Source organism: Oncorhynchus nerka, linkage group LG4 (genome assembly GCF_034236695.1).
Source record: "Oncorhynchus nerka isolate Pitt River linkage group LG4, Oner_Uvic_2.0, whole genome shotgun sequence".
In the NCBI taxonomy this organism is placed as follows: Eukaryota; Metazoa; Chordata; class Actinopteri; order Salmoniformes; family Salmonidae; genus Oncorhynchus; species Oncorhynchus nerka.
In genome coordinates this window covers 91,006,291-91,033,519 of record NC_088399.1, presented here as the reverse complement: position 1 = coordinate 91,033,519, position 27,229 = coordinate 91,006,291, and the positions used below count along the sequence as shown (strand labels likewise).

The window sequence follows — 27,229 nt, the reverse complement described above, 5'->3', positions numbered from 1 at the left end:
GGTCTTGATTATGGAACGAGTTGCAGCTGGTAGGGATCTGCTCTGACTCCAGCACACCTGTCTCCAACTACACAATCGCACAGAGAGAGAGAGAGGGAGAGAGAGAGCATGTACTGGGGGAGTAACTGCAGGTCAAGAAGACACCGGAGCAGATGTGACAATTGTGGGATCTGCTGCCATGTTTGTAATAATACACATTTTATTTGAATTCACAGATGGTGCCTAGGAGAGGATGGCTAGGCTGACACATCCATCATCTTCTTCGGTGTTGATATACTCATGTGGGGTATCTATTTGTGACATCATGCCACTCCTTGGTAGCCTGGGTACCAGTCTGTTTGTGACATCATGCCACTCCTTGGTAGCCTGGGTACGAGTCTGTTTGTGACATCATGCCACTCCTTGGTAGCCTGGGTACCAGTCTGTTTGTGACATCATGCCACAACTTGCAAAACATTAAAATATTGGTCACTATGAACTATTTCTGTATTCAAAAACCAGATGTCAATGAGTAATTCAGACCATGTTTTACAAATAAATCTGTGAATGCCATTCAAAGCAGGCGTTAAATTGTCTTGATAAAGAAGACATGCTTTCACCTTTCACCTTTCTGCTTCTCCAGAACAACCACTTTACTCTCACACAGACCTCTCTCTTTCTCTCTCTCTCTGTTTAGGCGAGTTCACAGGTCAGTGCTTTCAACTCCCTGCCCTGAAAGTTCACTGACATACAGTATACTCCGTCAGCTAAGGACAATCATTACGGTGATACTAACTGAAGGTTAAGTGATCCCCTATGACTCTAGTATGCCTTGTCACTTGTCAAAGGGAGAAACCTGTAAAGAGAACACAATGTATTGTACTATGAGTACCACACCTAGTTTTACAATAGATACAGTACGTAATGTGCTTCCTCCAGTAGCCTAGAGCAAGTACACCACGTTTTACGATCAGTGCAAATAAAAACGTATTTCTCCACAATGGAATGTTTGAGTATCGTGTCTGAGCTAGCTTCTTTCAGACATGTGATCATGTTAAAATTGAGTGACAGAGGAACTCACTTGTGCAGACGAGACACAGGTTCAGCTTTTGTAACAGTACAATAACAACACTTTATATAACGATGAACTGTATGTGCGGATGCGGCATGTGCCTCTTAGCAGGTGAAACAATAACAAAGTGTTTTTTCGCCACCCGTGTTGGTAAAAAGCTGAGGGATGGGGCTGGAGAAATGTAACCACTCTCAAATTCATAGACTGAGCTATGGATGTAAGACTGACCATCCATGATATACAAAGTATAGTTTTAACCATGTTTTGAGGCTATATAGTGTTTGTTTATGTTTGCTTTGTTTAAAAACATTGGAGTTAAACAAGCTTATATTTTGGGGGTTCTGATGGGGTACGACAGTTGAACTAAGCTCATGAAGCATTTCTAAGTTATATTCTTAAAGAATCAAATGGGTGCATATGATAAATTTATCAAAAATACATGTAGAAATTGCAGATTGGGTAGGTGCGTAGAAGCCTTTAAGCTATAAAAATCACATGTTGTGGTCCTATCAAAAAATAATTAGGCAGGATTCCATCCAAGTGGTGTTGTAGAGCGTTGTCAATATAACAGTATAACTTTATACCGTTCCCTCGCCCATACCCGGGCGCGAACCAGGGACCCTCTGCACACATCAACAACACGAAGCATCGTAGTGTTTGTTGAGATCGCAATCAGAGTAAGCGCTGCAAAATACCTTAAAATGTCAATCGCTCTAGAACGCACCTCGGGTTGAATCCCGGCATTACTATAGTTATAAAAACAAGGCGATTTCCTGTATTCTGTATATTGTGAGAATCCATATGTCAAAAACAGCAAGATTCACAAACCTTTAAATATATTTAGGTTTTTATTTAAAATGTTTGCATAAAACAATGAAATGATTAATTGACTGTATCCCATACCACAATTCCATGTACACTGAAGAAAAGAAGAAACAAAAGCTCACAGCAGGGAACTAAAACCTGTCACAAATCAATGATCTGGAATTATACACTGTTCTCTCATTGCTGCACACAAGTAGATTTTTAAAATGTTTTATGGTTATTTATTAGATAGTGGCAGATCACAACGTCTTTCTACTCTTCTACTTCTGACTGTAAATATTTGTATTTGATTTTGAGACTAGATATATTCGTGTATGTTTTTTGTACTACTTAAAATGCATTTTTATTGTAAGGTCTCAAACGGACGTGGCTGTATAGCCAAGTATGAATTCCAGCTTTAATGTTATTGAAAAAAACAAGACCCATAGGGCATCTACTTCACTAGCGTACTAGCTAGATAGTTAGCTGTGACCCACCATAATGGCACACAGTGCCAATAAAACTCTTTATGCCATAACTCATCTTGATACATAGACCTCAGAACACATCATACATATGTAAATGCATACATCGATTTTTTTCTTTTCTTATATTGTGTTATTTGACTGTTCGTTTGTCTATGTGTAACTCTGTTGTTTTTGTCGAACTGCTTTGCTTTATCTTGGCCAGGTTGCAGTTGTAAATGAGAACTTGTTCTCAATTGGCCTACCTGGTTAAATAAAGGTGAAATAAAAATATAAAAATACTGTAAGAATATTGTTTCTCAAATACATTACATTTTCCCATCAAATACATTCAAGAGTCTAGAAATAATATTTTTTCCCCCCAAAAGATGCAATTTGCATCAACAATCCATTGCCTCAGGTTCCACGCTATCAGAAGCGCTATAAGCAACATAGTTCCTGAAACACGTGGCAAGAACACATTGAGCAGAGCACATACAGTAGGAAGATCAATGCACATGCAGTAGGAAGATGTTTACAGTAGCTTGCAGTTTTTTACAAGAGATTCTTTCAATTGAAAGAAACTAAAATTCCCAGTCCCCACCAACGAGCCAATCACAGGCCCGGAGACTGCAGGATGAGGATCTCAGCAGCCAATCTCTGTGGGTCCATGAGCTGGGGAAACATGTCCATGACCTTGTCCACCAGACGGCCGTTAAAGATAGCCAGCAGCTTCTTCCTGACCTCCTCTCTCTCCCTGCTCTCCCCGTGGGGGTGGGGCTGTGTCCGAGGGAGGAGCCAGTGTCTCTGCTTCTCCATTTGAGCAGTGCTATGGAGAGTCTGAGGATAAGTCCCGAACGGATCGGACCAGTAGGTCTGCTGTGGAGGGTGGGCCCTGTTCTCCTGTTGGAAGTCATTGGGATACCTGTACTGATGCTTCCCAACTGGATATATCGGTGCCCCATAGCTGAGGTAATAGGTGGGGCTGTAGGTTATCTTGTCTGGGTGGTAGGTGCTGGCTGGGCCCATGCTGTGATGTGGGCTGTGGGTGTTGTTGTGGGTGCTGGCTGGGCCCCTGCTGCGATGTTGTTGGTATCCTGTGCTGGGGCCCAGTAAAGGCTGAGGAGGATGAGAGCTGCAGCTAGAAGGCAGGTTGCTAGGCAGGGAATAGATTTGTTGTCTCATACTGGGGGGGGACAGGCAGTTCCTAAACCCAGCTTTCCCATAATGGTCACAGTGGTCCCTGGAGGGGTCAGACACCTGGCTCTCGAAGGAGCCAAGACCAGAATCTAGTCGCTCCTGAGAGCCACTGGGCAGGGCCGAGTCCAGGTCTGTCGGGGATTGAGAGCCACTGGGCATGGCCGAGTCCAGATTGGTCAAGTGTCGGTTGGTCTTGTCCTTCTTAGTTGGGGACCTCTGGCTGGAACGATGGCTTCCCTTGATCAGAAGCACATTCTCACTGATGTGGCCTTTCTTCAGGGAGCCATTCCTCTGTCCTAGAGGCAGTAGTTTCTGAGCCATCCCCTCCTCCAGAGAAAGGCCATAGGCAGGTCCAGCACCTGCAGTGGGGTGTTTTTGTTCTGATAAAGATAGCTTGGCCTTCTTCCGCAGCTCGTCAGCCAGAGAGCAACGGGATTGGTTGGCTCGTTCCGGGTGGTAGAATTTACACTTCATCCCATAAGTGCATTTCCTTCCTAGATTCATGAAATGTAAACAATAGTTCATTAGTACCGTTGAGTTTCAGCACATACAGTACAGTACATTTATTACATCCATTACTGGTGTCAGTTTGTCAATAATTATTTGCAAATGTCCCCCCCCCCATATGTAAGGTCAACCACAGGATGACCCTAGTAGAGATATGACCTCACCATAAGGGCACGGCTGTTTCCGTGGCAAACGAGGAACCTTCCGTAGAAAGTTCTCCAGGGTGGGACCATGACGACCCAGAGGGTCATCAGGGGGCATGAACCTGAGTTAAGGGGGGTAGAGTTTAGATTCCCACTACACTGTGGCTAATGTACACTGAACAACAATGCATAATTTGCATACCTCAATTGTGCAGTTATACAGATTTATAAGTATAAAATATTTACAAATTATACAACCAAGCAATGGGCGGCAGGGTAGCCTAGTGGTTAGAGTGTAGGGGCGGCAGGGTAGCCTAGTGGTTAGAGTGTAGGGGCGGTAGGGTAGCCTAGTGGTTAGAGTGTAGGGGCGGTGGTTAGAGTGTAGGGTAGCCTAGTGGTTAGAGTGTAGGGGCAGGGTAGCCTAGGGTTAGCCCTAGTGGTTAGAGTGTAGGGCGGCAGGGTAGCCTAGTGGTTAGAGTGTAGGGGCGGCAGGGTAGCCTAGTGGTTAGAGTGTAGGGGGCGGGTAGGTGGTTAGCCTAGTGGTTAGAGTGTAGGGGCGGCAGGGTAGCCTAGTGGTTAGAGTGTAGGGGCGGCAGGGTAGCCTAGTGGTTAGAGTGTAGGGCGGCAGGGTAGCCTGGTGGTTAGAGTGTAGGGGCGGCAGGGTAGCCTAGTGGTTAGAGTGTAGGGGCGGTAGGGTAGCCTAGTGGTTAGAGTGTAGGGGCGGTAGGGTAGCCTAGTGGTTAGAGTGTAGGGGCGGCAGGGTAGCCTAGTGGTTAGAGTGTAGGGGCGGCAGGGTAGCCTAGTGGTTAGAGTGTAGGGGCGGCAGGGTAGCCTAGTGGTTAGAGTGTAGGGGCGGCAGGATAGCCTAGTGGTTAGAGTGTAGGGCGGCAGGGTAGCCTAGTGGTTAGAGTGTAGGGCGGCAGGGTAGCCTAGTGGTTAGAGTGTAGGGGCGGCAGGGTAGCCTAGTGGTTAGAGTGTAGGGGCGGTAGGGTAGCCTAGTGGTTAGAGTGTAGGGGCGGCAGGGTAGCCTAGTGGTTAGAGTGTAGGGGCGGCAGGGTAGCCTAGTGGTTAGAGTGTAGGGGCGGCAGGGTAGCCTAGTGGTTAGAGTGTAGGGGCGGCAGGGTAGCCTAGTGGTTAGAGTGTAGGGGCGGCAGGGTAGCCTAGTGGTTAGAGTGTAGGGGCGGCAGGGTAGCCTAGTGGTTAGAGTGTAGGGGCGGCAGGGTAGCCTAGTGGTTAGAGTGTAGGGGCGGTAGGGTAGCCTAGTGGTTAGAGTGTAGGGGCGGTAGGGTAGCCTAGTGGTTAGAGTGTAGGGGCGGCAGGGTAGCCTAGTGGTTAGAGTGTAGGGGCGGCAGGGTAGCCTAGTGGTTAGAGTGTAGGGGCGGCAGGGTAGCCTAGTGGTTAGAGTGTAGGGGCGGCAGGGTAGCCTAGTGGTTAGAGTGTAGGGGCGGCAGGGTAGCCTAGTGGTTAGAGTGTTGGACTAGTAACTGGAAGGGTGCAAGTTCAAACCCCCAAGCTGACCAGGTACAAATCTGTCGTTCTGCCCCTGAACAGGCAGTTAACCCTCTGTTCCTAGGCAGTCATTGTAAATAAGAATTTGTTCTTAACTGACTTGCCTCGTTAAATAAAGGTTAAAAATGTTTTTTTGTTTTTTTAAATGGCTTATTCATGATATTTGTAGAACTGTAACCATATACCTGTATTAGCTATTATTTAAAGCATGAGTTATTTGTCTACTGTAACCAACTATTAGGTAAAACATTAATTTATTTGTCCACTGTAACCACCTATTAGGTAAAACATTAATTTATTTGTCCACTGTGTGTATTTCAAGGTTAATAGTAAGCTACCACAAGACTTACTTGTCATTGACGAAAGAGTACATGAGTAGCCTCTCCTCAATGAAGCGCTTCCAGTCCTGTCTCTCGCCCTGAAGGTCACGGTAGGTGTCGTTGGACACGATGATGCCGGCGGTCTCATGCGCCAGCTTGACGATGAAGCGGTCGTCATAGCAGACCACACGTTTGCCCGCTACACGCCGCGACGGGGTGAACACCACGATCTTCTTCCTCTCCAGCTCACGCAAAATGTGTTGATCTTTAGAAACAGAGAAAAATACTTCAATTAGATCATTGATGATTAACTCATTGAATGGTTAAGTATTATTTAAGAGATGAATCATGCATTAACCACCCCTAATCCTGGTCTGTATGTAAAAGGATTGTTTCCAAAAAATAGATTTCACAACTTGTTTAGCACACTTTACTTTATCCCTCACATTGTCATATTTTGTTGCCAAACTTTTTAAGATATACATTTTACCTTTATTTAACTAGACAAGTCAGTTAAGAACAAATTCTTATTTTCAATGACGGCCTAGGAACAGTGGGTTAACTGTCTGTTCAGTTAACCCACTGTCAGCTCGGGATTCGAACTTGTAACCTTTCGGTTACTAGTCCAACGCTCTAACCACTAGGCTACCCTGCCGTATTTGGGTACAGGTGGATCCGTGAAGACCTTGAAGTACATTTTTGCTCTGATAGCGAGCCGGGTATAGCATGTAGGCTCAAAGTTTCTATGATATTTGGCACACATGGGTAAAGTTTAATTAAGGAGCTTCAGATAAAGGTTAACTCAATTAAACTCTATCCATCATATTAACGTTGAGCCTACAGACTCTAACCAGCTCTTGGCAATGGATAAGGCATGAGCAAAATGTACTTCAAGGTCTTCACGGATCCACCTGTACCCAAATACCTCCTCTCCCTCGCGCTTTTAGTAGCTTATAAAATGGCTCATCTGCTTCCCTCACTCTAATCGGGTCTGGATCCGATCAGGTCTATACAGAACGGGTGTAGTTATCATCGGGCCCGTTTGGAATTGGTCTCTATATTTACAAAAAACATATTTATACATATCAGGTCCAGATGGGGATGCCCCAGGCCCATTTAGGAATGGGTACAACTCTTTGGACCAGTGAAGGCCTCTAATTGACAGTAACTAGGTCAGCCATGCTCACTATGAGAAGACGGTTTTTACATGCACTGCAGGAAGTGATAAATGCGCTGATAAAAGTCCCTAGTTTAATCAGCTGAATGAGAGAGAGACGTAGTGAAACAGAAATATCAGTGTTGGGGTTTCCCCTCCTGCTCCCCATTGCTGTCACTTCCCAGAGTTGTGGAGTTGCATCACTTTGATCGCTGATCTGATCTCAAGTTCAGCAACTGGAAAAAGCCAAACAAGTCCATATGCCAAACGGTTTCCTGCTCACACATGTTCAAAGAGACACGCTCTCTACTCAAACATTGTGCTTGTATGCATATTTCCTGAAGTCAACATATCACATAGCGTATTATATGTTAGAAACTAGGTGATTCGAGCCCTGAATGCTGATTGGCTGAAAGCCATAGTATATCAGACCATATACCACGGGTATGACAAAACATGTATTTTTACTCTTCTAATTACGTTAACCAATTAACCAGTTTATAATAGGGGATTGTGGTATGTGGCCAATATAGAACTCCACGATGCGTCGTGCATAAGAAGAGCCCTAAGTGTGGCATATTGGCCATTTACCACACCCGTTCAGGTGTAAGTTCAAATCCCCAAGCTGACAATGTACACATCTGTCGTTCTGCCCCTGAACAGGCAGTTAACCCACTGTTCTTAGGCCGTCATTGAAAATAAGAATTTGTTCTTAACTGACTTGCCTGGTTAAATAAAGGAAAAAAAAGAAAAATTCCATCTCTGATTAAAATAACATAGAAACTCAATGTTTCATTGTGTCTAAAACAAATGTCTGCCCAACTTTGTCCCACTGGGCAAAAACAGGTTGAATCAACATTGTTTCCACGTCAATTCAACAAAATAATTTATGTGAGGATGTTGAATCGACATGGAAAACTGATCAAATTTGCAAAAGAGTCGTCGTTTTTTATTTTACCCAACTTTATACCCAAATCCAATGACATGGTGACATTTTTTTGTTGATTTCACGATAAATTCACGTTTGTTGACAACTCAACCAAATCAAAACTAAAGGTTGAAATGATGTCTGTGCCCAGTGGGATGGCTTGAGGAGGAAACTGTTATCAATACAATGAGGGCTGAGATACAGACAAGGAAGTAGACGTCGGGCCCCGTGCCTGGCAGTGTATTCCTGACATCTTACCTGTGATGAGGACATCTGGTCTAGGCTGCTCCTTCCTCCATGAGGGAACAAACACAGTGATGTCCGTATGACCTCTGTCCAGGAAGAAGTTTACTGCCAGCTGGATTCCCAGGCAGGAAAACATTTCCTTGTTCCCGTGGCTACAACAGAAAGGCAATATAAATAAATATTGTTGAGCAAGCAAGCCAATCACACTCATAATGACTTACCTGTGTGGTAAGGGTAAGGAAAAATAACCTCCTACGCTGACTCATTGGCTTGCGTCCCAATTGGCACCCTATGGGCCCTAGTCAAAAGAAGTGCACTTTATAGGGAGAGGGTGCCATTTGGAACGCTGGCTGTACCTCAAGAGCTATATCAATAGACACATTTGGAGAGGGAGGGCCCGCGATTACTACAACAGTTATTTTTCATTTGAAAGCACTTAGCTACATGTACACACAATATCACAGGCATTTGCAATGCAAATGTTTTAGCTGTGTATACACAACTCAAACGGTCCCTGTTCTCACAGTAGACCACCTACCAACTAGCTACAGTAGGACTATTACTAGAATCTAGACCAGCGATAATCAACTAGATTCATCTGAGTGGATGGTCAAGGGGCTGGAACATAATTACAAATCATTTGTGGTCCGCGAATTGACTGCAAGAAGCCCAAACATATATAATATATTTGACTAAAACATAAAAATTCAAACCTTGCTTACATTTGAATACGATCATATATCTCTCTATTATGTGTGGGAATACCTTGGGACACATTTCCAAAATTAAAATCACTTGGAGCTAATTAGCTGATGTATGTCCAGTAGGGCAGGCAGGGCATAAAATGCAGTCAGGTCTGTTCCTGTTGCACTGTGCACTGATTTGCATGCTCAAATTTGCATGTCAGAGCAATGACGGAGAGACATGCCTGTACAAATGTTGCATCAAAGTGGGCAGAAGGCCAAAGGAGACAGAGGAGCAGCAGAAGGGAGAGTGATGGGGGTGTGAAAAGGTTAACTCTCCCCCACTGAGTGGCTGGTGGAGTGTTGAAACAATAGACATAAAAGCAGGCCTGAAACAGTGTTACCATTCCCGACTTCTAGCTAGATCCTAATTATGAGGGGTAAGGGCTGGAGTTTAGCTAGAGAAGTAATTATGAGGGGTAAGGGCTGGTTTATATAGAGAAGTAATTATGAGGGGTAAGGGCTGGAGTAGATCTAGATAAGTAATTATGAGGGGTAAGAGTAGGAGTAAATCTAGAGAAGTAATTATGAGGGGTAAGAGTAGGAGTACATCTAGAGAAGTCTTTATGAGGGGTACGAGTAGGAGTAAATCTAGAGAAGTAATTATGAGGGGTAAGGGCTGGTTTATGTAGAGAAGTAATTATGAGGGGTAAGGGCTGGTTTATGTAGAGAAGTAATTATGAGGGGTAAGGGCTGGTTTATGTAGAGAAGTATTTTTGAGGGGTAAGGGCTGGTTTATGTAGAGAAGTAATTATGAGGGGTAAGGGCTGGTTTATGTAGAGAAGTATTTTTGAGGGGTAAGGGCTGGTTTATGTAGAGAAGTAATTATGAGGGGTAAGGGCTGGTTTATGTAGAGAAGTATTTTTGAAGGGTAAGGGCTGGTTTATGTAGAGAAGTAATTATGAGGGGTAAGGGCTGGTTTATGTAGAGAAGTAATTATGAGGGGTAAGGGCTGGTTTATGTAGAGAAGTAATTGTGAGGGGTAAGGGCTGGTTTATCTAGAGAAGTAATTGTGAGGGGTAAGGGCTGGTTTATCTAGAGAAGTAATTATGAGGGGTAAGGGCTGGTTTATCTAGAGAAGAAATTATGAGGGGTAAGGGCTGGTTTATCTAGAGAAGAAATTATGAGGGGTAAGGGCTGGTTTATCTAGAGAAGTAATTATGAGGGGTAAGGGCTGGTTTATCTAGAGAAGTAATTATGAGGGGTAAGGGCTGGTTTATCTAGAGAAGTAATTATGAGGGGTAAGGGCTGGTTTATCTAGAGAAGTAATTATGAGGGGTAAGGGCTGGTTTATGTAGAGAAGTAATTATGAGGGGTAAGGGCTGGTTTATATAGAGAAGTAATTATGAGGGGTAAGGACTGGTTTATGTAGAGAAGTCATTTTGAGGGGTAAGGGCTGGTTTATCTAGAGAAGTAATTATGAGGGGTAAGGGCTGGTTTATCTAGAGAAGTAATTATGAGGGGTAAGGGCTGGTTTATCTAGAGAAGTAATTATGAGGGGTAAGGGCTGGTTTATCTAGAGAAGTAATTATGAGGGGTAAGGGCTGGTTTATCTAGAGAAGTAATTATGAGGGGTAAGGGCTGGTTTTTCTAGAGAAGTAATTATGAGGGGTAAGGGCTGGTTTATCTAGAGAAGTAATTATGAGGGGTAAGGGCTGGTTTATCTAGAGAAGTAATTTTGAGGGGTAAGGGCTGGTTTATCTAGAGAAGTAATTATGAGGGGTAAGGGCTGGTTTTTCTAGAGAAGTATGGGTAGGAGTTTAGCGCAATAAGGAAATTATCTGTTCTTGAAGACAGTGAATTCTTCTGGCACAGCACCTTCTTTACAGGCTTTCTGCCAAACCACAAGCTCCTAGAAACGCTTAACTACAACTACTGGAGAGAGATATGATGAAGGCTGGTCTAACCTGTATCTACCTTTTTCCCATGAACATAATCTGTTTTATTACATTTTTACTTAACTAGGCAAATCAGTTAAGAACTAATTCTTATTTACAATGACGGGCTACCCCGGCCAAACGACGCTGGGTCAATTGTGCGGCGCCACATGGGACTCCCAATCACGGGCGGTTGTGATACAGCCATGGAATCGAACCAGGGTCTGTAGTGACACCTCTAGCACTGAGATACAGTACCGTAGACCACTGCGCCACTCTAGAGCCCGTTAAAGGCAGTATGCCTTTTATATCAATACTAAATCATTTCTGGGTAATAATTAAGTACCTTACTGTGATAGTTTTCCATTAAAATGGACACACATATTTATTGATAACTATTTCTCAACCAAAAATGTTGCTAGCAATGTCTGGGAGTGGTGAATGGGGAGGGGAAAACTGAAAACTAGTGAAACTCTGCTCACCTCATAGCCACGTTGCTCCCATCGATCACTATGGGTCTCAGGGCATCTCCCTCCTCACTGGGTACATCGCCCCGGCTGGGTGGAGGGGTGAGGGGCAGGTTACTGAGGGTCTCCCCTCGGGCCACCAGGATAGACGGGGCTCCCTCCTTCTCCTGCTCCTTCTCAATCCCTTCTAGACTGGCTCCCGTCCGCACCAGCTCCCCCAGAACCCTGTTAGTGTCTGTGTTCAGGCCAAACTTCTGCAACACGGTCCAGACCTGCGCTGGGGAGTAGCCCAGTTTAAGGTAGAAGTCCAGCTGAGCCTCTCCAGGTTCTGTGGAGGTCTTGCCGCTCTCCTCCGGGGCAGAGCAGTGGGTACCACTAGGGTGCATTCTCTCACAGATGGGACAGGGTGGATGATGACTGTGAAGGGCAGGCAGAGTGGACAGCCATCCGACTGTGTCGTGGGGCTCTGTGGGGCTCAGACGGGCTGTGTGGGAGAACTCTTTCCATGGTAAGACATCTTTGACCGGGCTCAGCATTGAGATAGCACTAATCTTCATCTCTCTCACTCTTTCAGGCAGGTCTCATATATGACTCCTGTTTAAAAAAATATGTCATCATTATTGTGGGTGTGTGAAAAAGGGCTATTTAAAAGTTTGAGGTCATAATACGAACAGAAAAGGGTTGAAAATAAACACACATCAGCTCTACAGTACATACACCAGTAGATTACAATTCAGCTCGTCATTTAAGTTATCAACACATTTAAGTTATGAACACTTCAATCATTTTCTTGCCGTCTGAAAATGGATCACATCTTACTTTAGTAGAACAGAACTTTCTGATAACTACTTTATTGGCGGGAAAATGTATTTGTTATGACTGCGATATGTGGTCGTCTCACCCAACTGTAAGTAGCTCTAGATGAGAGCGTTTGCTAAATTACTCAAATGTAAATGGAATGTTAGTACTGACATTGAGTGTGCAAAGCTGTCATCAAGGCAAAGGGTGGCTACTTTGAAGAATCTCAAATATAAACTATATTTTGATTTGTTTAACACGTATTTGGTTACTACATGATTCCATATGTGTTATTTCATAGTTTTGATGTAGAAAATAGTAAAAATAAAGAAAAACCTGTGAATGAGTAGGTTCTAAAACTTTTGACTCGTACTGTATATATATATTTAATGTTTTTGGAACTCAGTCGGGGTCCCAACTTACTATTGAGAGTAAGAATAGGGCAATTCCAAAATGGCTGCAGAGAGAATGGGGTATCAGCTATGACATGACACACAGACTTTGAAAAAATCTATTTATCTTATTCCCCTAGAGCGAGGTGGATTTACACCCAGTAACAGAATTGCAGTAACGTAATTTCATCATTGGTACCTGATCTGTACTACACAGAAATAGATAACTATGGATATTAATGTTATTCTCTTCATGGTGATGTACCTATTACACAAAGGTAGAAATATGCATTATCCTCCTTTGCATATTTGGATATTATTCTAGACACTGGCTTTAATTTTAATGAGCTCTGCCCCCAAAAAGACCAAATTTCCTTGGTCCGGACAGTACCAATCATATACATCTATGTTTCACAAGTTTAGACATCAAAGTACAGCACAGTAAAGCTCTGTAGAGTACAGAACAGTACAGTACAGAACAGTAGAGTAGAGTACAGAACAGTAGAGTAGAGTACAGAACAGTACAGTACAGTAGAGAACAGTACACTACAGTAGAGTAGAGTACAGAACAGTACACTACAGTAGAGTACAGAACAGTAGAGTAGAGTACAGAACAGTACAGTACAGTAGAGTAGAGTACAGAACAGTAGAGTAGAGTACAGAACAGTACAGTAGAGTACAGAACAGTAGAGTACAGAACAGTAGAGTAGAGTACAGAACAGTAGAGTAGAGTAGAGTACAGAACAGTAGAGTACAGAACAGTACAGTACAGTAGAGTACAGAACAGTAGAGTAGAGTACAGAACAGTAGAGTACAGAACAGTACAGTAGAGTACAGAACAGTAGAGTAGAGTACAGAACAGTACAGTACAGTAGAGAACAGTACAGAACAGAACAGAACAGTACAGTACAGTACAAAAGAACACAGTACAGAAGAGAACCGTACAGAACAATAGACAACAGTACAGTAGAGAACAGAACAGAACAGTACAGTACAGTACAGTACAGTACAGTAGAGAACAGTACAGTACAGTAGACAACAGTACAGTAGACAACAGTAAAGTACAGTAGACAACAGAACAGTACAGTAGAGTACAGTACAGTACAGTACAGTACAGTAAAGAACAGAACAGTACAGAACAGTAGAGAACAGTACAGTAGAGTACAGAACAGTGAGTAGAGTACAGAACAGTACAGTACAGTACACTACAGTAGAGTACAGAACAGTACAGAACAGTACAGTAGAGTACAGAACAGTACAGTACAGTAGAGTACAGTACAGAACAGTACAGAACAGTAGAGTACAGAACAGTACAGAACAGTAGAGTACAGAACAGTACAGAACAGTGCAGTATAGTACAGTACAAAACAGTAAAGCTCTGTAGAGTACAGTACAGCACAGTAAAGCTCTGTAGAGTACAGAACAGTACAGAACAGTAAAGCTCTAGAGTATAGTACAGAACAGTAGAGTACAGTACAAAACAGTAAAGCTATGTAGAGTACAGAACAATACAGTAAAGCTCTAGAGTACAGTACAGTACAGAACAGAACAGTAGAGTACAGAACAGTAGAGTACAGTGCAGTATAGTACAGTACAAAACAGTAAAGCTCTAGAGTAATGTACAGAACAGTATAGTAAAGTAGATTTCCATGTAGAGTACAGTACAGTAAAGCTCTGTAGAGTACAGTACAGTAAAGCTCTGTAGAGTACACTAGAGTACAGAACAATACAGTACAGTAAAGCTCTAGAGTAATGTACAGAACAGTATAGTAAAGTAGATTTCCATGTAGAGTACAGTAAAGCTCTGTAGAGTACAGTAAAGCTCTGTAGAGTACAGTAGAGTACAGAACAATACAGTACAGTAAAGCTCTAGAGTAATGTACAGAACAGTAGAGTAAAGTAGATTTCCATGTAGAGTACAGTCGAGTACAGTCGAGTTCAGTGTAGAGTACAGTGTTGAGTACAGTAGAGTACAGTGTTGAGTACAGTCGAGTACAGTCGAGTTCAGTGTAGAGTACAGTAGAGTTCAGTGTAGAGTACAGCTGAGTACAGTCACGGAATTGCGTTTTAATCACTTAATTATTCATAAACAGAATGTAAATCAGTAAAAACACTAACAAAGAGGACCACTAGTTTAACAGCCCTTAGGCCGGGGTTCGCCAATTACATTCATATTTTTTATTTATTTATTATTTCACCTTTATTTAACCAGGTAGGCCAGTTGAGAACAAGTGCTCATTTACAACTGCGACCTGGCCAAGATAAAGCAAAGCCGTGCGACACAAACAACAACACAGAGTTACACATGGAGTAAACAAACATATATATTCAGCCGTGGGACGATTCTTTCTTAAGCAGATGGTCGGGGGCTGTGACATAGATATAATTATATTGTACACTGCAAAATGACCGCAAGAATCCCAAACAGATACAGTATTTGACAAAAACATAATCAATTTAAAACTTGATTATATTGGGATATGATCACATATGCCTTTCTATATATATATATATATATATATATATATATATATATATGTGTGTGTGGGATTTCCTCAATTAAAATCCCTTTGAGCTAATATCCTAGTGATTTTACAGTTGTTTATGTCCAACAACAAAACCTAAAATCAGCCATGCGCCACCTATTGGGGAACCCTGCTCTAAATTACTCTACATGGGGGTGGCAGGTAGCCTAGTGGTTAGAGTGTTGGACTAGTAACCAGCAGGTTGTCTAGTGGTTAGTGTGTTGGACTAGTAACCAGCAGGTAGCCTAGTGGTTAGAGTGTTGGACTAGTAACCAGCAGGTAGTCTAGTGGTTAGAGCGTTGGACTAGTAACCAGTAGGTAGTCTAGTGGTTAGAGCGTTGGACTAGTAACCAGTAGGTAGTCTAGTGGTTAGTGTGTTGGACTAGTAACCAGCAGGTAGCCTAGTGGTTAGAGTGTTGGACTAGTAACCAGCAGGTTGTCTAGTGGTTAGAGCGTTGGACTAGTAACCAGTAGGTAGCCTAGTGGTTAGAGTGTTGGACTAGTAACCAGCAGGTTGTCTAGTGGTTAGAGCGTTGGACTAGTAACCAGTAGGTAGTCTAGTGGTTAGAGCGTTGGACTAGTAACCAGCAGGTAGTCTAGTGGTTAGAGTGTTGGACTAGTAACCAGCAGGTAGACTAGTGGTTAGAGCGTTGGACTAGTAACCAGTAGGTAGTCTAGTGGTTAGAGCGTTGGACTAGTAACCAGTAGGTAGTCTAGTGGTTAGCGCGTTGGACTAGTAACCAGCAGGTAGTCTAGTGGTTAGAGCGTTGGACTAGTAACCAGTAGGTAGTCTAGTGGTTAGAGCGTTGGACTAGTAACCAGTAGGTAGTCTAGTGGTTAGAGCGTTGGACTAGTAACCAGTAGGTAGTCTAGTGGTTAGAGCGTTGGACTAGTAACCAGCAGGTAGTCTAGTGGTTAGAGTGTTGGACTAGTAACCAGCAGGTTGTCTAGTGGTTAGAGTGTTGGACTAGTAACCAGCAGGTTGTCTAGTGGTTAGAGTGTTGGACTAGTAACCAGCAGGTTGTCTAGTGGTTAGAGTGTTGGACTAGTAACCAGCAGGTTGTCTAGTGGTTAGAGTGTTGGACTAGTAACCAGCAGGTTGTCTAGTGGTTAGAGCGTTGGACTAGTAACCAGTAGGTAGTCTAGTGGTTAGAGCGTTGGACTAGTAACCAGTAGGTAGTCTAGTGGTTAGAGTGTTGGACTAGTAACCAGCAGGTTGTCTAGTGGTTAGAGTGTTGGACTAGTAACCAAAAGGTTTTTTGAATTTGTTCTTAACTGACTTGCCAAGTTAAATTTAAAAAATGATCAGGATAAGTCAAGTTATCCTGATTAAAGTGTGTCTTAATTTGATCACCCTGTTGCAGGAGAACTTTCCTGCAATGTAGGACATTTTACACTTGTAGTGTATTTGAGATTTAAAAAGGTTTCTGAAGTTTGTAATTTCCACTTAGAAATTTCCGAATTGATTTGTCCTTACAAAAGTGGATCAACCCCAACAAAAAATGCCATTAATTACAATCCACATAAAAATTCAAATTTACTGTTGCTGCAGGATTATTTTCCTGCTGTAGCATACTGGCTCAAATTAAGATTCTACATCTGTACCTTTTTAACTCTTGATGACAAGTGCTCCTGTCTGTCGGTATCATCGAATGCGACCTAACAGCATGGTCTCATAGACTAGATGTAGCGTAGTAAATGTAAATTAGGGACACTCAAATATTATGATATTTTATGTTTGGTATGGTTACATACTGTAAAACAGATAGCTACTCAAGACAAAAGGGTTGGGGTGGATAAGCGGGCGTATAACGCAAACATTTAGCAACCCAAAGGTTGCGCGTTTGAATCTCATCACGGACATCTTTGATATTGTAGCTAAATAGCAACTCTTCAACTACCTGTTAGCTAACCCTACCCATGACCTTAAACCATCTAACTCCTAAGCTTAACCCTAACGTTAGCTAGTATTCGTAACATGTCATACGTTTTCAAAATTATAACGTTTGGAAAATTCGTAACATATTGTAAGTTTTTCAAATTCGTAACATATAATACGAATTGTAATTCGTAGCATATCATACAGAATGGGTGATGGACATCGACAAAATTAATACATACAGTACCATACGAAACCTATCGTATATGCGGTGTCTTGGATTTACATACAGAATAATACGAAAAGCTCTGAGACAAAAATGTGTATATTGTGTATTGTCTATTATCTATTATATTCCTTTACTGTGACTTTACAGCAGACCTACAGTGCAGAAAATAAAAGTTCTATATGTTGTTCATCTTGTGCTATTTAACTAGGCAAGTCAATGACGGTCTAAGAAGAGTGGGTTAACTGCCTTGTTCAGGGGCAGAACGACAGCTTGTCAGCTCGGGGATTTGAGCAACCAACCAACCTTTCGCTTAGTGGCCCACCGCTCTAACCACTAGGCTACCTAATAGCCACTAATAGGCTACACTCCTGTTCAATGGATAACATTATTTATTGAGTAGTCATGTGTTTTCCTAACAGGGGATTTAAATGCCTGAGCTTGACCAATATGTTTTGCTGAAAGTGAAACGTCATTTTTCCGCACCTAAAGTTATGAGGTCCAAAAGGCAACGTACAGTAGGCCTAGGAATGACCCATTGGTTTACTGTATCAATAGCCTAAATGTATATTGTCGACCACTCGAGAATTTAAAGGAAATTAATTAAATTGCCGGTGTTCATTCCCAGAAATGTTGTAGGCGAGATGTTAAATGTAGCCTATGAGTATCAACCCGAGTTATCCTTCATGAATTTGTTCCGCAATTTAGTCCGTTTCGGAAAACCTTAACACATAGTCTAACTTCCTGAACTGTTGACACCGTAATCAGTCAACACGTTGCCAAATAAGAAACAAAGTTAGCCCGTCAAATGTAGTTACTTACCAGTATTTCATAGCCCAACAGTTTCGCGATTGAATGTAATGTTCGTGCTGCTATCCATGTGAAATGTCTCTCTCTCTCTGTGAGTACTGTCAGTACAGACAGTCCGCCACCACGCAAATATCCCCCCTATGACGTCACACGCTTCAACTCCACAGGAGGAAATAGAGGGGTTTTCCCGTCTTCCTTTCTTGAGGTATCGAAACAGGCCAACAGCAGTTGATCATAAAAAATTAACTAGGTAAAGTAAATTTATATGACGCCCTAGTTCGGCCAAACCCGGGCCTCGCTATATGGAATTTTAAATCACGGCCAGATAACATACAGCCTGGATTCGAACCAGGTACTATAGTGACGCGGAGATGCAGTACCTTAGACCGTTGCGACACTCGGTAAACCAATTCAGTAATTGACCAGCTAACTAAACAGTTTTTTTTTTCAAAACCTTTTACAAACAAGTTTCAAGTGCAACTATATTATTATCAACGGATAGACCATGGTCTTTGCTCCTATTAGCTATTATAGCTACTGTCTAGCCTACTGAATACAATAGTTGTGTAAGTCTCGATTCCAAATTGAGCAGCTGCTGAAATAAATGAGCTACAAATATTGAAATTTACAATGATTTTTAGAGTGAAGTACATTGGGGAAAAAAGCAAAAGAAAACTGCAAGACTGAATTGGAGACAAAACAAGCAACAAACAAAGAAGATAGGCTTTGGAAAAAGTAACTATTTTTCATAAAATTGTACAGTTATCTTAGCTAGCTGCTTACCAATTGCTTACCAGTTGCTAGGGACTCTCCTGGAAGTAGCTAGCTAGCTAACAAAGAATAACAAAGAATATCTAGTTAACAAGAACAGAAAGACAAAATATGGCCTAGGATTGTACCATAAAACATTTGTATTCATTTTAATAACATGTTTTGAGCCACATCATATAGTTCCTAGTGAATCAGCAGTTTCTTCTTATTTTCTGTATAGATTTCTGCCAATGGATGGATCTTCTTTTCTAAGGGTTGTTGATGACATCAAGGGCAAAAAGGCTGGTAATCGCGGTGAGCTTTACACTGTCATAAATACTATTATAGTGCACTGTCTATTATCTACTGTCTATAGAGCCACTGTATGGTCCATAATCAAAAAAGGAAGTATGCATTTGAGATTCCATTCACAACCCTGGAAAATAACTACTCTACATTTTCCTACACCATAAAAGGAGGATAAAGGCCAACTCATTGTTTGTAGAAACTTTGACCCAGCCCAGTCAGCCCATGTTAGACCAGACAGAGAAGTCACCTGTGTGGTCTGATGACCTATGTGACAGAACAATACACCCTTTATCTGCACTGTATGCCTAAAGCTCTTACCTGACTTCATCATGTAGGCATGTGTCTGAGTTGTTTTTCATATTCCATTCTCAAGAGCACTCAGAAAATCCTGTTATGCAGTACCTGATTTAATGCATCGGCTATTTTCTTATGGATCATAATGTATGCATTACAATTAATAATATCTGTGTGTCTGCTGGACATATCTAGTTGTTTTTGACTTACCTTTCAAGAGAAACTTTTAGAAACTCTGCTGTATGACCTTTTTTAAACTTATTTCCTGTTTCAACACAGAAAACGATTATAAACCCCAAATCTTTGAATAGATACATTTCAAGAGGGAGGATCTGGTCATTTGGAAGACAACATTAATGTGATGTTTTATTTCCAGTAGAACCATTACATTTAACCCTCTAGGAGTTACTGACTGTGGGTTTAGTTATGAGTTAGAAGTTGCAATATTCTTTGGGTGGGAAACAAATCATCAAATAGTGCCAAGTAAGCAGTAAGTTACCAGTAACCATCACGTTTTCAACTGCAAGGTAGTGTCACATTTGTCTTCTCTATTAAACATGCAGTTGCAATTGTACTCAAAACATCAGACTGTGTATTGGAATGACAGTGTTGCTTCCAGCAGAGGGGGAACTTACTGGTTGCTTCTCACGCTCTCTCTCAAGCAACTCTAGCTCTCACTCTAGCCTAGTCGGTTCAGTTGATGAAGATGTACATTTTTTATTTTTTTATTTTTTATACCTTTATTTTACTAGGCAAGTCAGTTAAGAACAAATTCTTATTTTCAATGACGGCCTTGGAACAGTGGGTTAACTGCCTGTTCAGGGGCAGCTCGGGGATTTTACCTTGTAACCTTCCGATTACTAGTCCAATGCTCTAACCACTAGGCTACCCTGCCGCCCCAGATAAATGTATTGGCTTAATCTTTATTTCAAATGTTATTAAGGTGAAATGTACATGTAATAGTGAAGAAGAGAGCCAACCGTAATTGTAATGTACATAAAGAAGAACCAGATATACTATATCACGTGTCAAACTCGTTCCAAGGACGGCCGAGTGTCTGCGGGTTTTGCTCCTCCCTTGTACTTAATTGATACAATAAGGTCAATAATTAGTAAGGAACTCCCCTCCACTGGTTGTCTAACCTGCAGACTCTAGGCCCTCTGTGGAATGAGTTTGACACCTCTGCTGTATATTGTTTCAAACTATTAGAAGAGTGGAACTCTCATCTCACAACACATCAACCACAGTCTATTTAGCTGCCTCTTACCATGGCCTCAGAAGACAATGGAAGTCTGGACAAATAAATGTTTGGAAGATTTTACATTGTATATATTTTTGGGGGGTTTGGGCACAGGTCTGAGTTTCATTGGACAATAACTGAATTGTATGTTAATACTTATATGTTAGTCTTATGTTTCTTATGACATTTCTTCTTCTTCCTAGGTTTTTCCTTAGGTTGTTCAGGCTCCCGTGGAGGTTCAGGCTCCCCAGGCTCTATTGGTTCAGGTGCTACTGGATCAGGCTCTGCTGGTTCAGGCCTTGCGGCATTAGGCTCAGGTTCTGCTGGGTCAGTCTTTACTGATTCAGAATCTGCAGGTGCAGGCTCTACTGGCTCAGGCTCTACTGATTCAGGCTCTGCGGGTTCGGGCTCTGCTGGTTCAGGTTCTTCATGCTCTGCTGGTTGTGGTTCTGCTAGTCCAAGCTCTGAAGGTTCAGGCTCTGGTGGCTCAGGCTTTGCTGGCTCAGGCTCTGCTGGTTCAGGCTGTACTAGTTCAGGTTCTGCGGGTTCAGGCTCTGCTGGTTCAGGTTTTTCATGTTCTGCTGGTTGTGGTTCTGCTAGTCCAAGCTCCGAAGGTTCAGGCTCTGGTGGCTCAGGCTTTGCTGGCTCAGGCTCTGCTGGTTCAGGCTGTACTGGTTCAGGTTCTGCGGGTTCAGGTTCTGCGGGTTCAGGCTCTGCTGGTTCAGGTTCTTCATGCTCTGCTGGTTGTGGTTCTGCTAGTCCAAGCTCTGAAGGTCCAGGCTCTCCTGGTTCAGGCTCTGCTGGTTCAGGCTCTCCTGGTTCAGGCTCTGCTGGTCCAATCTCTACAGGTTCAGGCTCTGCAGGCTCAGGTTCTGCAGGTTCAGGCTCTACTGGCTCAGGCTCTGCTGGTTCAGGCTCTACTGGTTCAGCCTCCCCTGAAGGTTCCGAATCTACTGGTACAGGCTCTGCTGGTTCATCCTCTTCTACTGGCTCAGGCTCTGCTGGTTCAGGCTCTGCTGGTTCAGGTTCTCCTGGTTCAGGTTCTTCATGCTCTGCTGGTTCAAGCTCTGCAGGTTCAGGCTCTACTGGCTCAGGCTCTGCTGGTGCAGGCGCTACTGGTTCAGGCTCCCCTGAAGGTTCAGAATCTACTGGTACAGACTCTGCTGGTTCAGGCTCTGCTGGTTCAGGTTCTCCTGGTTCAGGTTCTTCATGTTCTGCTGGTTCAGGTTCTGATGGTTCAAGCTCTGCAGGTTCAGGCTCCCCTGAAGGTTCAGACTCTACTTGTACAGGCTCTGCTGGTTCATGCTCTTCTCCTGGCTCAAGCTCTGCTGGTTCAGGTTCTTCAGGCTCTGCTGGTTCAGGCTCTCTTTGTTCAGATTCTTCAAGCTCTGCTGGTTCAGGCTCTGCTGGTCCAAGCTCTGCAGGTTCAGGCTCTGCGGGCTCAGACTCTACTGGCTCAGGCTCTCCTGGTTCAGGCTCTGCTGGTTCAGGCTCTCCTGGTTCAGGCTCTGCTGGTCCAATCTCTACAGGTTCAGGCTCTGCAGGCTCAGGTTCTGCAGGTTCAGGCTCTACTGGCTCAGGCTCTGCTGGTTCAGGCTCTACTGGTTCAGGCTCCCCTGAAGGTTCCGAATCTACTGGTACAGGCTCTGCTGGTTCATCCTCTTCTACTGGCTCAGGCTCTGCTGGTTCAGGCTCTGCTGGTTCAGGTTCTCCTGGTTCAGGTTCTTCATGCTCTGCTGGTTCAAGCTCTGCCGGTTCAGGCTCTACTGGCTCAGGCTCTGCTGGTACAGGCGCTACTGGTTCAGGCTCCCCTGAAGGTTCAGCATCTACTGGTACAGACTCTGCTGGTTCAGGCTCTGCTGGTTCAGGTTCTCCTGGTTCAGGTTCTTCATGTTCTGCTGGTTCAGGTTCTGATGGTTCAAGCTCTGCAGGTTCAGGCTCCCCTGAAGGTTCAGACTCTACTTGTACAGGCTCTGCTGGTTCATGCTCTTCTCCTGGCTCAAGCTCTGCTGGTTCAGGTTCTTCAGGCTCTGCGGGTTCAGGCTCTGCTGGTTCAGGCTCTCTTTGTTCAGATTCTTCAAGCTCTGCTGGGTCAGGCTCTGCTGGTCCAAGCTCTGCAGGTTCAGGCTCTGCGGGATCAGGCTCTACTGGCTCAGGCTCTGCTGGTTCAGGTTCTGCGAGTTCAGGCTCTGCTGGTTCAGGCTCTGCTGGTTCAGGCTCTACTGGCTCAGGCTCTGCTGGTTCAGGCTCTACTGGTTCAGGCTCCCCTAAATGTTCAGAATCTACTGGTACAGGCTCTTCTGGTTCATGCTCTTCTCCTGGCTCAAGCTCTGCTGGTTCATGTTCTTCAGGCTCTGCTGGTTCAGGCTCTCTTTGTTCAGATTCTCCAAGCTCTGCAGGTTCAGGCTCTGCTGGTCCAAGCTCTGCAGGTTCAGGCTCTGCGGGCTCAGGCTCTACTGGCTCGGGCTCTGCTGGTTCAGGCTCTACTGGTTCAGGTTCTGCGAGTTCAGGCTCTGCTGGTTCAGGCTCTACTGGCTCAGACTCTGCTGGTTCAGGTTCTGCAGGTTCAGGCTCTGCGGGCTCAGGCTCTGCTGGTTCAGGCTCTGCTGGTTCAGGTTCTGCGAGTTCAGGCTCTGCTGGTTCAGGCTCTACTGGCTCAGGCTCTGCTGGTTCAGGTTCTGCAAGTTCAGGCTCTGCTGGTTCAGGCTCTGCTGGTTCAGGCTCTTCTACTGGTTCAGGCTCTTCTATTGGCTCAGGCTCTCCTGGCTCAGGCTCTGCTGGTTCAGGCTCTGCTGGTTCAGGTTTGTCATACTCTGCTGGTTCAGGCTCTGCTGGTTCCGGCTCTGGTTCAGGCTCTTCTATTGGCTCAGGTTGTGTTGGTTCAGGTTCTACAGGCTCTGCTGGTTCAGTCTCTGATGGTTCAGGTTCTTCATGCTCTGCTGGTTCAAGCTCTGCTGGTTCACGCTCTGGTTCAGGCTCTACTAGGCGTTCAGATGAACCTCTTCCTTGTTGCCTATTTATCTCAATGATGTTCTGGATGAGGTCTGGACTGGGAAAGTCCATGCTGATTACCCCCAAGCAGTTTGGTTTATCAGAGCCTGTCTTTAGTTTACCTAAAAGCTTATTGAGCTGATCATTAACTACTCTGGCCACAGTTTTAGGGCCTATGAAAAAGCCTGTGGCGGATGTGTCAGTCAAGGAAATTGTATGAGCACAATTATTTTGAGCTTCTTTCAGATGTTTTGTGATCGTTTTCATCTTGTTTTCAATGTTTTTGAACCATCCATCGTAAGTGACGAAAGTGTTATGGTTAAGGGTTCCGACATTGAAATTGGTACTCTGCACAAAGACGATCTTCCTTCTCGCGTCTCGCATGTGGGGGACCAACGTCTTTGTCCATACATTATCTTTGGATTTCTTAATCAAATCCTTGATAGATTCTCTAGCATTCCAGATACTCATCCCTTGCAGTGTCACTCTCAAAATTACAGTCTCACTGTCATGTTTGCCCAAGAACTCCCACAGAATGTTTAGCACATCATGGAACTTGGTATGTTTTATATGCCCATCCATGACATCAAGGGTGTTGTGGAAAATACTGGCCTCTATACGTAAATCAAAGTACCGCAATCCTGCTTTCAGCTGGTTCTCCAAGGTCCAAGCCTGACACTGTATAAGAGGTCCACCATACAGAGTTAGGCTCTCATGAGTTCCGGGAATAGTAACAGCTGAAAGGAGTTGGTCATCAGGTATAGATGCCATCCACTTTTCCTCATAAGAGTTTTCATGAAGCGCTGTGTCGTCACTAAAACCTGAACCACAAGCAGTTGTGAAAATCCTGAAAGTGAAGAGACATAAAATCAATCTTCTATCAACCTACATTAATATTATGATCATTTCCTTTTTATGGCGAACTCCATGTGGCAAAAACAAGAGTATTCAAGCAGATAACTCTTACTTACAAAGAGAGAAGACATAGGCATAGAGGGAAGCCCATGGTTGTAGTATTCCCAATGAAGCCAGTCTGGGGAGAGGAAAGAGTGGATATGGAAATACACTCATCTATTTTACTGTATAACAATGACTACATACTAAACTTCTTTACTGTAAAACAATGACTACATACTAAACTCCTTTACTGTAAAACAATGACTACATACTAAACTCCTTTACTGTAAAACAATGACTACATACTAAACTTCTTTACTGTAAAACAATGACTACATACTAAACTTCTTTACTGTAAAACAATGACTACATACTAAACTCCTTTACTGTAAAACAATGACTACATACTAAACTCCTTTACTGTATAACAATGACTACATACTAAACTCCTTTACTGTATAACAATGACTACATACTAAACTCCTTTACTGTATAACAATGACTACATACTAAACTATTTTACTGTAAAACAATGACTACATACTAAACTCCTTTACTGTATAACAATGACTACATACTAAACTCCTTTACTGTAAAACAATGACTACATACTAAAGTTAAAACCCATGGAATGCAATAGCTAAACTCACATTGTGAGAATTGTTTTAGCTACTTAAAAAAACATATCCCTTCTCCGAAGCCGAATAATCACAGAATTGAAATTGACCTGAGAGTTGTTCAAATATTCTCAACAGTAATTTGTCCATGATAAAACAACAAATTGATGATATTTCCTTACCTGTAAAGGTGTTGTGTAGTATTCTTATCCCCCAGTTGGTAGGAGAGGTTAAAAATGATCAAGTTCATGGAACCGTCTTTGTGGCTCATACATTTCCATAAAGATACTCCAGTAGAAGGAATTTGCATCCTTTACTGTCCCTGTTCTGCCTTAAGTCACACATGAACATCCACACACACTAATACATCCCATCCCATGATACTGTACCCCATGATAAGTTCATATAGATTTGAAAAATGTTTACCAAAAGATGAGGATGATGATGAGAGAGTTGTTAGACATTTTGACTTTGGATTCTTTCCTTCATCATTACAGAAACATTTGCTACGCCCAATAATTAAAATGTCCTTTCTAAGGGTTGATGATGACATCAAGGGAAAAAAGGCTGGTAATCGTGGTGAGCTTTACACTGTCATAAATACTATTATAGTGCACTGTCTATTATCTACTGTCTATAGAGCCACTGTATGGTCCATAATCAAAAAAAGGAAGTATGCATTTGAGATTCCATTCACAACCCTGGAAAATAACTACTCTACATTTTCCTACACCATAAAAGGAGGATAAAGGCCAACTCATTGTTTGTAGAAACTTTGACCCAGCCCAGTCAGCCCATGTTAGACCAGACAGAGAAGTCACCTGTGTGGTCTGATGACCTATGTGACAGAACAATACACCCTTTATCTGCACTGTATGCCTAAAGCTCTTACCTGACTTCATCATGTAGGCATGTGTCTGAGTTGTTTTTCATATTCCATTCTCAAGAGCACTCAGAAAATCCTGTTATGCAGTACCTGATTTAATGCATCGGCTATTTTCTTATGGATCATAATGTATGCATTACAATTAATAATATCTGTGTGTCTGCTGGACATATCTAGTTGTTTTTGACTTACCTTTCAAGAGAAACTTTTAGAAACTCTGCTGTATGACCTTTTTTAAACTTATTTCCTGTTTCAACACAGAAAACGATTATAAACCCCAAATCTTTGAATAGATACAGTTGAAGTCGGAAGTTTACATACACCTTAGCCAAATACATTTAATCTCCGTTTTTCACCATTCCTGACCTTTAATCCTGGTAAATATTCCCTCTTAGGTCAGTTAGGATCACCACTTCATTTTAAGAATGTGTAATGTCAGAATAATAGTAGAGAGTGATTTATTTCAGCTTTTTTTTTTTTCATCACATTCCCAGTGGGTCAGAAGTTTACATACACTCATTTAGTATTTGGTAGCATTGCCTTTAATTTTTTTAAAACTTGGGTCAAATATTCCGTGCAGCCTTCCACAAGCTTCCCACACTAAGTTAGGTGATTTTTGGCCCATTCCTCCTGACAAAACTGTATAACCGAATCAGGTTTGTAGGCCTCCTTGCTCACACAAGCTTTTTCAGTTCTACCCACAAATTTACTATAGGATTCAGGGCTTTGTGATGGCCACTCCTATACCTTGACTTTGTTGTCCTTAAGACATTTTGCTACAACTTTGGAAGTATGCTTGGGGTCATTGTCCATTTGGAAGACCCATTTGCGACCAAGCTTTAACTTCCTGACGGATGCCTTGAGATGTTGCTTCAATATATCCACATAATTTTCCCTGCCTCATGATGCCATCTATTTTGTGAAGTGCACCAGTCCCTCCAGCAACAAAGCACCCCCACAACATGATGCTGCCACCCCCGTGCTTCACGGTGGGGATGGTGTTCTTCGGCATGCAAGACTTCCCCTTTTTCCTCCAACCATAACTAACAATGGTCATTATGGCCAAACAGTTCTATTTTTTGTTTCATCAGACCAGAGGACATTTCTCCAAAAAGTACGATCTTTGTCCCCATGTGCAGTTGCAAACCATAGACTGGCTTTTCTATTGCGGTTTTGGAGCAGTGGCTTCTTCCTTGCTGA

General features: G+C 42.9%; 2 protein-coding genes and 1 long non-coding RNA gene across 3 annotated transcripts in view; 1 reads left to right on the top strand and 2 right to left on the bottom strand.

Annotated features, from left to right (window-relative positions):
* LOC115116590 (uncharacterized) overlaps positions 1 to 2,622 on the top strand; it is a 35,934-nt gene extending 33,312 nt beyond the window's left edge. Inside the window, exon 3 of the long non-coding RNA XR_003861558.2 lies at positions 216 to 2,622. This is a non-coding gene — a long non-coding RNA (uncharacterized LOC115116590). The remainder of the gene's footprint in view (positions 1 to 215) is intronic.
* On the bottom strand, positions 1,881 to 18,168 carry LOC115116587 (ribonuclease ZC3H12A-like). Its single transcript, XM_029645083.2, has 6 exons — positions 18,058 to 18,168; positions 11,431 to 12,009; positions 8,341 to 8,480; positions 6,029 to 6,263; positions 4,191 to 4,291; positions 1,881 to 4,013 (listed from the first exon to the last, which is right to left on the bottom strand). The coding sequence occupies exons 2-6, from the start codon at positions 11,970 to 11,972 to the stop codon at positions 2,935 to 2,937; spliced, it is 2,097 nt and encodes a 698-aa protein (XP_029500943.2). The 5' UTR covers positions 11,973 to 12,009; positions 18,058 to 18,168; the 3' UTR covers positions 1,881 to 2,934.
* Positions 18,169 to 19,005: 837 nt separating this feature from the next.
* LOC115116591 (basic proline-rich protein-like) lies at positions 19,006 to 25,402 on the bottom strand. Its single transcript, XM_065018022.1, has 3 exons — positions 25,326 to 25,402; positions 24,601 to 24,662; positions 19,006 to 24,476 (listed from the first exon to the last, which is right to left on the bottom strand). Exons 2-3 carry the CDS (start codon positions 24,633 to 24,635, stop codon positions 20,795 to 20,797), a joined length of 3,717 nt encoding a protein of 1,238 aa, XP_064874094.1. The 5' UTR covers positions 24,636 to 24,662; positions 25,326 to 25,402; the 3' UTR covers positions 19,006 to 20,794.
* Between the last annotated feature and the right edge of the window lie 1,827 nt (positions 25,403 to 27,229).

What these genes read in the sequence shown, in the direction of transcription:
- LOC115116591 (XM_065018022.1), bottom strand. Translation starts at nt 24,635, where the DNA reads ATGGGCTTCCCTCTATGCCTATGTCTTCTCTCTTT. An exon ending in TGCCTATGTCTTCTCTCTTT is followed by an intron (nt 24,477 to 24,600) that starts GTAAGTAAGAGT and finishes CTTCACTTTCAG; the next exon opens with GATTTTCACAACTGCTTGTG.
- LOC115116587 (XM_029645083.2), bottom strand. Translation starts at nt 11,972, where the DNA reads ATGAAGATTAGTGCTATCTCAATGCTGAGCCCGGTCAAAGATGTCTTA. An exon ending in GGGAGCAACGTGGCTATGAG is followed by an intron (nt 8,481 to 11,430) that starts GTGAGCAGAGTT and finishes TTTCTGTTGTAG; the next exon opens with CCACGGGAACAAGGAAATGT. An exon ending in GAAACAGCCGTGCCCTTATG is followed by an intron (nt 4,014 to 4,190) that starts GTGAGGTCATAT and finishes TCATGAATCTAG; the next exon opens with GAAGGAAATGCACTTATGGG.